At 37.5% G+C, this 10274-nt stretch overlaps 1 protein-coding gene, 1 long non-coding RNA gene and 1 other non-coding gene across 3 annotated transcripts; 2 read left to right on the forward strand and 1 right to left on the reverse strand.

Annotated features, from left to right (window-relative positions):
• The first annotated feature begins 1268 nt into the window (after nucleotides 1–1268).
• LOC130571895 (uncharacterized) lies at nucleotides 1269–8084 on the forward strand. Its single transcript, XR_008965133.1, has 4 exons — nucleotides 1269–1412; nucleotides 5011–5125; nucleotides 6017–6124; nucleotides 6636–8084. It is a non-coding gene; the product is annotated as an uncharacterized LOC130571895 (long non-coding RNA).
• A 75-nt stretch (nucleotides 8085–8159) lies between these two features.
• On the reverse strand, nucleotides 8160–9848 carry ppdpfb (pancreatic progenitor cell differentiation and proliferation factor b). Its single transcript, XM_057363196.1, has 5 exons — nucleotides 9709–9848; nucleotides 9277–9361; nucleotides 9089–9166; nucleotides 8645–8744; nucleotides 8160–8549 (listed from the first exon to the last, which is right to left on the reverse strand). Exons 2-5 carry the CDS (start codon nucleotides 9329–9331, stop codon nucleotides 8426–8428), a joined length of 357 nt encoding a protein of 118 aa, XP_057219179.1. The 5' UTR covers nucleotides 9332–9361; nucleotides 9709–9848; the 3' UTR covers nucleotides 8160–8425.
• A 278-nt stretch (nucleotides 9849–10126) lies between these two features.
• On the forward strand, nucleotides 10127–10198 carry trnae-cuc (transfer RNA glutamic acid (anticodon CUC)). The gene has a single exon. It is a non-coding gene; the product is annotated as a tRNA-Glu (tRNA).
• Nucleotides 10199–10274: the final 76 nt, after the last annotated feature.

Raw genomic sequence — 10274 nt, forward strand, 5'->3', positions numbered from 1 at the left:
GTGTGGTTTGAATTCTGCAGTGACCTAATGAAGATTACAGGTTATCACTTATTTATGGCTTCTGATCTTGCAAAACAGGTCAGCTGTCCCACCTGGCTTCTCAACTTTTCACGTGCCCTCACATAGCCCTACCATATTGCTGAGATTCAGGGAATGGAGAAAATAGACAGCAGGTACATGCCGAACGTATAGCAGCAAGTTTCATATATTGCTGTTTTGCAAATTGTCAAACGAGGTCAAACCACAAATAGACATTCACCCACTAACCTCTATGGGCACCCAACCAACGTTTTCACAGACCTACAGATGGAATGTGGGTTAATGTGAATTCAGTTGTAGTTACTGTATGGGCTTTTAAGAAATATGTGTACACACAATACACAACAGCCAGAACAAAAACTGTACTCTACATGTGATGTACATGGCCTACGTATAATTACTCTTACGTAAAAGTGTTTGGGAAAATATTGGTTTTATTTGAATAAATATATGCACTTCCTTTTTTAGCCAAGGTAAATGCCTAAACTGATAATGAACATTTTCTTGCATCTAAAGTGAAGTAGATATTTTAAAACTGATCTTAATCTTGTCACCAGAAGTCTGCGAATGTGAACAACAACAAGCATCATTAAACGTTCGAATCACGTATCCATAATATCGCCTCTCTAGGCAACTGTCCAGAAAACACCCATTTCTTCACTGTGTTCCTATTTCTTCCCTATCATGTTCTCCAGCCTCCATTCACCTTTATACAGAATGACCTTTAAATGCAGGTCAGAGCTGTGGACTCAAGAGGAGGTTTCACTCAACTGGCTCCTCCTGTTCAACACTGTCTGCCAGTGACTCCTGTTTTCTTACCATGCATGCAAATACGGGTCATTTTTATTTCTTTCTTTTTTTTGCACGGATTTCCAAATTTATAAGACGAAGCAGTATTTTCTGAGCAGCGTAAATTCTAGAAAGTCTTGAAACTGTAAAAGGCAACAAGAACAACAAATACATATAATTGATTTAAAAAGGGTAGTCAAACGGTTGAAAAATATAATAATCGAATTGTAAATACTGTATATTAGAATTATACAGATAATTGCATTCATGTACAAAAGTCTGAAAATAATCTCTTGTGAAAAAAGACATATTAGAGACTGTAATACTTTATTTCTCGTGTCTCTCTCTCCAATGGTCAAGAAAGCAGATGGGTGGGACCTTCAGCTCCTTAGCGAATAATTTGTCAGTCCAAGAGCCTGGAGACTGGGAGGGGTGTGATATAAAGCTACAGTTTACTTAGGCCTGTGTGTGTTTGGACATGCTCGATTCATACGGCTTAGTTTTGGTATATTTTCTGGAACATTTATACTGCTGTTGGGCTTTCAGGATTGTTACACATGACAGACAGCTTACTAAAAGGCAAGGTCATAGCTAAAGTTAGCATCAAAACAAACTAATGCATGGTCCTTTTTAATTAGATGGTTTATGACCTTGATATGACTGTTGGCACGCTACTAACCAAGTGGGGTTATGAGAATATTACATTTTCTGAAGATATCCGTAACAGTTGTTTTAATTGTGGTGTGTTGTTTCCTTGATTTGTGGCTATGTTTAGAAATGGACACAAGTGACTTGTTGCTGTGTTTTGTGTTACTATGGATGGATGAAGGTCAATATTTACATGTTCACATCTGCAGGCCGAATACCCTTTAAAGGGATAGTTCATCCAAAAATGTCAATTCTGTTATCAGTTACTTACACTTGTTTCAAACCTGTACAAATTTCTTTGTTCTGCTAAACACAAAGGAAGATATTTGTAAGAATGTCAGTACACTCTAAAATGGTGCTATATAGCAGTAAAAGTGGTTCTTTGCTTGTAGGGGAACCACTTTTAGTGCTATATAGCATCATATCTTGGTGCTTCAGTGGTTCTTCAGAGGTTCTTTGGGGTGACCGAGGTGCTATAAAGCACCATTTTCGTATAAAGAACCTGTAAAGCCCCTGTATGGTTATTCAGCGGTTCTATATAGCACCTCAGTCATCCCAAAGAACCGCTGAAGAACCACTGAAGCACCACTGAAGCACCAAAATATGGTTCTATACAGCACTTAAAGTGGTTCCCCTATGATTACGAGCCTAGAACCACTTTAAGTGCTATAGCACTATTTTTTCAAACAGATCTTATCCCCCATTGACCCATTGACTACCAGAGTATTTATTTTCCCTATAGTGGACTTTACTGTACAAATGTGTACAACTTTAAGGGAATTTCACACTTTATGTATATTAAATATTAAATTCAAAATAAGATCAATCGAGGTCAAGAATTCCTTTATCCTCCCACTGTTTCATACTTTTTAATCACCAGTCAACTGAAGTGTTTCTCAATGTTGTGTGTTGTGTCATTGTGGATTACTGCACATCTCTTTCTGCAGTGGACTTTTGTGTTCAAGACCAATTTCATTTTGATTTGGCAAAGGATTAGTGATCAAGACTACTGCCTGAAATCTTGTGCTTAGTTAAGACTAAAAATCCCTTTATACATCAGAGCTGAGAGAACTATGCATGAGTGGCACAAGCTGGCTTAGATCATGTGTATTCTCTCTGACTATGTTAGTGTGGGGGTTGTAATTTATTTTCTGTTAAAGTGAAATGTTCATCAAGCACATATACTGTATTTGACAGCACATAACATCATCGTGACGAACACACATATTTTGCATGTGCATAACATCACAAAATGCTCTCCTGATTTCTTCTCCTGATTTCTTCAGAACTGGAACACCTGTTATTCATAAACTGCCCCCCTTTTGCTTATTATGAAATATTTTGATTAAGGATGCACCAATATGTAAATTTTGGCTGATAAAGGTAACCGATAATTCTTTAACATTGGAAGCCGATAACCGATATATTGGCTGATATACAGTATCTAAATATTAATATAAAATTCCCTAAGACTGAAACAAAAGGCAAAAAGTGGACAACTGCTTCTATTTGAAAACATTCACTGCGGAAAACAAGGTAACCATTTGTTCTATTTTTTCCCCTGAAAATCATGTACTAAGCCTAATTTACACTAGTTAACGATTATTTAACCTTCAAACTTTTCTGGTATATTTAATAAACAAATAGATGTTCTTCCAGAAAAATGTTTTCAATAGCCACATGTCAAACAGGTCTCAAGATGCATTCAGACAACAGTCTGATTCAAACAATATGCTTTTGTTCCTATAATTTACACATTGAAATTATAAATATACACATCATAAATACTGTATCTACATACTGTACCTACGTCAGCAATGTTTTGATGATAGCAGTAAGTGAATGATCACAACAGAAAGACAGTACTGTACTGTATTTTAACTGCGAGCAGTGTGCAGATGAAGTAGTTTAACCAGAGGAAATGATTTATGATTTATCGGCTTTAATATAGCGGCATACATTTTATTATCGGCCGATACCGATAACATTAAAAATGACTATTTATCGGCCGATACCGATATGGCCGATAATTTATCGTGCATCCCTAATTTTGATGAATGAGATCATGTTTTGGCAACTAGTAAGTGTGGGTGAATTTATTTGTATTTTATTTAAATTGTACACATTTTGTGACCCTGCCTGTGCAAATCCAGCCAAAGTAATTTTTTGATCAACTGTCTTCTAAAATGTAAAGAATGGTTGGTTTAAAAAAAAGTTACGTGGTTGTTTAAAATTTTAACTTAAAAATATTAGTCAACTCAACGAGTTTAGTCAATTTAACGAGAAATTAATTGAGTTTTTATATTATATTTTTAAGTTGAACCAACAAAAAACAACACATTTTTTAAAGAACATTATGTGATAATATACGTAACCTTCACATATTTAAAGGTGGAGTGGTTGATTTGGAAAGGTGCTAACTTTAGCCTGCTAGCACTGAAATTATAATCCCACCCTCTATGCGATTTGCCGTCCAAAGCCACGCCTCCTCCAAACACATGAATGTATTTCGTAAATCCACACGTAACGAATTACAAACCAAATCCATTAAATTCTTCTCAAAGCAAGTACATACAGTACCTGTCCAAAAGAAAGAGAGCAACCATGGTATCGTCTTTCAGCCCCTTTGCCTGCCGGAGCGGTCTCCATCGTGTAAAAGCTGAACCGATGTTAATTCGAGTTTTTCCTCTTTCATGATCCAGACGTTTTGTCGTCACTGCTTTTTCAAAAACTGACTTTCGTTTTGTAGATTTACTTGTTGTCGGTTCCGCAGGAAAGTTTGATTGTCCGCCATTCTCCCTACATTGACACAGCAGACGTGAGCGCGCTGATGACGTATGATGTCTGCGTGAACAGGGTGCACAGTGGTATGCAAAATACGTTGGCTGAAAATGTACACATGACCAGTCACAGCGTTCAGCCAGAACGTTTTGATTGGGCGAACGCTTTTTGATCCTACGCCTTTCACAGACGATATACAATTATTAGAATATTATTTGACCACTATACTTCTTGATTGCTATCAGGATGTAAAGAGATTTCCAACCAGCATGACAAAAAATGTTTCTGGACAGGATCACCTATTCTTCCTTTAAACCTAAGTAAGGCCATGTCAAAAAAACACTTTAAAAAAATGAGATTTTAGCCTGCTTGTCACATTTAATTTACACATTTCTCCACCTTACTGACTCACAGATTTTGAAACCGTTTTAAATCACAAAAAGTTAGCAGATTTTGTCAGATTTTGGCCTGGTTTCCATTCATCATATGCGTTTTTAGTTTACTGTTAAAAAATGATTGGGTCGAAAGTCCTTTTTGTGACCTGTGATACACCTATCTACAGTCAACAAGTTTGCTTTATGTGAAGTCCAAACACTTTGTCTTTTTTAAAAGCGTGTTTTCTGGTTTTCATCATTTCTCAGTTTTCCTTCCTGGAACTGCAAGCTGTTTACGTCCCTCATATCGTGATACTTATATAGCCCCCAAAACCCCATTTACATAAATTCAACCCTGTTTTTTCCTCTACTTTCCCAGGTTCCAAAGAACATCCAATTTCCCCACTGTTTGGTTTTATCATACAGATAAAAGCTGACCATGACCACAGTAAATGCCCCCTGCTCTCTGCTTGCCCGGAACGAGTTTTACCGGAGTAAGTACATCTCTATTTTTAGCTCTCCTTTGTGTTTGAGCAGACACGTGTTATGCTGACTGTTCTTTCTCAAAGCTGTGTGTTTAGGAAACTTCAACCTGTACACTCTGTTCCTATTTTAGCCTTATCAACCCAAGCAAACAATAACATGAATCATCCTCTTTTTTGTGAATTGCCAGAAATAGACCAATTGCTCAAATACTCAAACAGTACCTAGTAGGGAAAACATCAATGTGAATGCAATGTTAAGTTTAATAGCAGTCGAAAGTCTGAGCAATGCTCATACAGAGGGGATTTTCAGATCCTCTCTATATTTACCCAAATTCATTTCTGAGAGAATTTACACTGCGATCAGTTTAACCATCACATAACTTCACATTCTGCCAATGACATGACGTGCTCATTTTATTGTCTGGATCGATTTAGTCAATTAGCCAAATACAATTGTCCAGGTTATTGTTTCAAGATTGTAAATATAGACTCAATAAATGACAAGAAATCATTTAGAGACTCAAACATTCTTGAAAAAGGAATATTGGCAATATTTTAGAAAATGTTTTATTATTTATTTAATAATTAATTTAGTAATTTAATTTCATATAATTAAGACTATTTATCATCATACATTCACTAATTCATTCATTAAAAAATATTATTCAAATGATATGTGAAGCAGTTTTGTTTTAAACTATTAGTATTTTTAAAGTACATTTTTTAAGTCATTAAATCATTTTTAGAAAATATTATAAATGTTTTTCCCACAAGTGAATAAATACAAAATAAAACCAAAACATAGTTTGTGTCGTACATGAACATTTTTAGGATATCTCTTCATATTTTCTTATCAATCGACCTATTTGTCTTTATGTCTTTATGTCTTGATGTTTGCAGGCATAAATCCAACAGACCCAATAAAAGCAGTAAACAACTTCTCTGATACCCTCATAGAACCAAAGCAAAGACAGGTGACTGTCTGGGTGACCATATCTAAACATCAAGGTACAGAAGTTCAGCAAACAGATGTTTTGTCAACTGAATAACTTACAGCTTTCCAAGCTGGCTGAACTGAATATTCACAGTTTACTACTGTGTCTCATTGTGTTAACATCCTTTATCTCGTTTAACATTTTATGAAACTTTTATTGACAGCCCAAGCACAGATCATTTTCATTTATATTTTGTCGTTACAAATTTTCGTCATAACAATTTGAGTGAAAAGTTGAAAAGAAAGCTTAATTTTAGAATAGTACATACCTGTATTGCTTTAATAAATGACATGCATTTACGATGGCATGGTGGCATTGTGCCAGACCCGATGAGCATTTTGTCCCAGCGTGATTTGAGCAACTTCCAAAGAGCATTCTGTGTGCTGCAATAGCAAAAACTAAATTTAACCTTACAGTGTGTACAAGGTCAATGTCAGCCATTTACTCGTTTAATTAGTGGCATAGAAATGTGTGTATTTCTTAAATATGCATTATACATTTTTTTTATTTTTGTCTGAAAACAGATTACTCAGGACACATGACCAACGCTTGGACATTAGGCCTGATTTTAAGAAGCCCGGCATCATCCAGCAGAACCTCAGGCAGATGTCTAAGCCCTGCTGACCGTGTCGTCAAGTAGTCACCTGCACAGCAATGCTGGAGAAGATCATATTAAAGGGATAGTTCACCCAAAATAAAAAATATTTGACATAACACACCATCATGTCACTGCAAACCTGCATGTATTACTTTCTTCTGCAGAACACAAAAGAAGATATTTTGAAGAATGTTGGTAACCAAACAACATTGGCCCTTATTAAGACATTTCTCCAGAAATCTTATTTTTATGTTCCACAGACGAAAAAGTCATATAGAGCTTTTGAATGACGTGCGGTGACTAAATGATGACTGATTTTTTTGCTGTTGTTGAACTATCGCTTTAAGAGCTCACAGCAATTCCCTCCTTCTCTATATACTGCGTGTAGACACGAATGTTGCATCTGCTCCTCAAGATATCAATTTGAGATATTTTGCAGACGTTGTTTTTTATTTACCTTGACTTAGTGATGTTTGGAGCTAGACTAGAGGGCTTCCATGTTCCAAAAGGGCAACTGAGTTTATGTTTATATTGTCAAACATTCATATTGCCATTTGCACTATACCTGTATGTCCAATGCATATTTCGCTATCATGCACAAAGAACTAAAACATGCACATAAGTCACATCCCCAAAAAGCGCTGTGGAGCAGTTTTTTCTGAGCTGGGACTTATTGCGGAATCATAAAGAAAAAGAACATGTCAGCATGCCACAAAGAGGCCTTTTCCCATGTGTCCATGCAGTCGGCAAAACTTAGTGACCTGGAAAATCAGTGCACACAGAAATAAAGCCAGTCAACATCATCGTAGTGTGCAAAAACCAGTACGGTCAGGTCTTTTACTGTGCTTAACCATTTCTCATATTTACAGAGTAAGTTTGGTCTTGCACTCACCCTGCTTAAGTCTGTGGCTCTTTGCGCTGCTTTATTGGTTTACCTTCACCTTTTCTAAATATGAGAATAGGAGATATTTCTGTGACATGTAAAATATGTCTCTCTATTTAGCAAAATCTCTATGCCTTATTCCACCAAAAACTTCCAAAGTATACCATTCAATTCATTATCGCTCGAGATATTCTTTTCTATACTGGTCCCACATAAAGCATTGACCCCCAAAATTTGTTTGTATATAAAGTCCATATTAAAAACCGATGATTGTGCATTGTTGTTTGAGTGTGAACTGAACCGGTGTTATATAAGCTCTCTTTCATAGGCTGAACAAAAAAGCAGAAGGGAGAGGCTATGGCCCTTCCTAGGCCACCTTTTGAACAGAGACAAAATGACTGCATGAAAATACACAAAGAACGTTGTACCTAAATGGTTATGTGCCAAAACAACAGCAGTAGATATCTTCCCCAAGAACATCATGAGGTTAAATTTAGCATTGGTTTATTACAGAATTTTCTCCCAACATTTTGCATTATTAAAAAAAATGTCTTGAACTAGACAACGCGCTGTTTAAGACCATTTATTGTGCTAAAAACACAGGATAATACAATGGCAACAAGTAACAAAAACATTTAACTGCACCAGTGTTACAGATGTGTAAAAATGTACAAAAGCTTTTCCTTTTTGTCATATATAAAACGATGAATACAAAAACAAAACAAAGTACTAAAACAGCTCATTATATGGATGGGAAGCGTAAAAAAACAAAAATAAAAAACGGGGAGCCGTTTCCGTCCCCTAGCGTTGCGGGTCCTGAGCTGGTCTCAGATTTAGGAACGGGGAGAATTTCCTGCCTCCGACTTGCCTCCATCACTACTTTCACTCGCCTGTCTCATCACCATCTCCCGGGCAATACATGTCACCTGCCCATTGGTCACGCTAACCACACCTGACCTGAAGAGAGAATTTCAATTTTTAATTGTTAAATACACAGATCTTAAAACTCACATCGCCAACATGTTGCAAAGACCTCAAGATTTTTGACTCACTTCTGCTGAGCCTCTTCAGCAAGAGTTCCCATACCAGGCTGGTTCTGTTTCCCAAAGAAGAAACTGGACCACCAATGACCAGAATCCTGTTTGGGGAGACCTAAGGAACAATTAAAGGAGTCAGAACAAAGAAAGCAGCGGTCCTTGCTAAACTAACCTAATCTTCTAATGGATTTAGTGTACAATGATGTAAGCATTAACGCAATCACTAAAGTGATGTTGACGGGTAACAGTATCTCTAAAAAAGGCTGATGTGTACAGTATGTCTTGTGGTCAGGTAATGCAATCAAACAGGCCAATCTGAGTCCTGCCAGATGACTAACACTAGTTCTAATGCTATTCTGAATTCAATTAGGCAACTTCCTCAAGAGCGAATTACTCACTCCAATAGAGCTGCGCTGTGGGTGTAGATATCAAGAATGAATGAAGTAAAGCATTACTCACCCGGATGATGTGGAATAACCTCCCCACTATACTCTGAACTGCCACATGAGCTGCTACTTGATGTAGAGCCGATGCGCCCTGCGAAGGGACAGTCTTATAAGGCGCATGCTCAGCATTACATTAACTACCAATAGTGGGTATATCCATATGAAGTTAAGATGACAAGTACATGCTTGAAGGCTACTTACTTCGGTAGTAGTCGTGAGTGGCTACAAGAGAACCACTAGCTGGGATGGCTGCCATTTTACAAACTTCGGTAAACAGATGGAAACCCTGTATGACGACAGATGGTCAGATATGAAATACTGAATAAATCAACCAACTGTTCTAATAAACGGTTTGGGTTACATTACTGTAAACATAAACAACCGAGAGCTGCAAAGGGATGTTCATGCAATCACACAAGGAACGACTGGTACTACAGGCTACGCGACAACACGCACGCGCGCATGGCAAAGCACAACATCAAGAGAACGTTACTTGACATCTTGTGATAAACCACACGCAGTTTGCGGTAAACACTGACGGCTGCTAGAGCCCATGCAATAACAATCGCCCACCCGTAATGCTTGTCTATTGTTAAACACGACCACACGACTTTGGCGTTTGTTTCAACGAACCTTCTCCGCTCGTGCTGATGTACGTTAATAAGAGCGCCGTTATATCCAGTCGGAGGCGTTGGGAAGAAAACGCTAGGCGACGGGACCCATTTGTAAAGGTTTGGATGGAGAAGACCTTCCACGCCCAGAAGAATGTACCGCAATGCTGCTATCTTATAAAATCAAGCTGTTCGCTGTTATTTATAAAGAGAGGTGACGTCAACGGCAGGCGGAGGAGAAACGGGGCGTGGTCTCTGTTTTTCTATATAAAAGTGTGGAACCAGATGAAACCAGCGAGATCGAGGTAAGGGTGGGTATATATATTCATCTTTTTAGCCACATTACACCACAAAATGCCATTATTCCATATTAAAGTATAACCATTAATGCTTATAATGTATAATGATGTGTACGAAAGGACATGCAACACAATTACAGATCCCTGGTGGTCTAGTGGTTAGGATTCGGCGCTCTCACCGCCGCGGCCCGGGTTCGATTCCCGGTCAGGGAACGCGTGTTTTTCCCTTATTTTCACACCAAGTAGAAAAATAGTAGTTTATAAAAAAATCAACATATCTACTAAACTA

This window comes from Triplophysa rosa, linkage group LG21 (assembly GCF_024868665.1).
Source record: "Triplophysa rosa linkage group LG21, Trosa_1v2, whole genome shotgun sequence".
Lineage (NCBI taxonomy): Eukaryota > Metazoa > Chordata > Actinopteri > Cypriniformes > Nemacheilidae > Triplophysa > Triplophysa rosa.

Bases quoted from the DNA above. Each gene is read 5' to 3' on its own strand.
- ppdpfb (XM_057363196.1), bottom strand. From the start codon at position 9,331: ATGGCAGCCATCCCAGCTAGTGGTTCTCTTGTAGCCACTCACGACTAC. The intron at 8,745-9,088 runs GTGAGTAATGCT...ATTGTTCCTTAG, and splicing joins GGTTATTCCACATCATCCGG to GTCTCCCCAAACAGGATTCT. The intron at 8,550-8,644 runs GTGAGTCAAAAA...TTCTCTCTTCAG, and splicing joins GCTGAAGAGGCTCAGCAGAA to GTCAGGTGTGGTTAGCGTGA.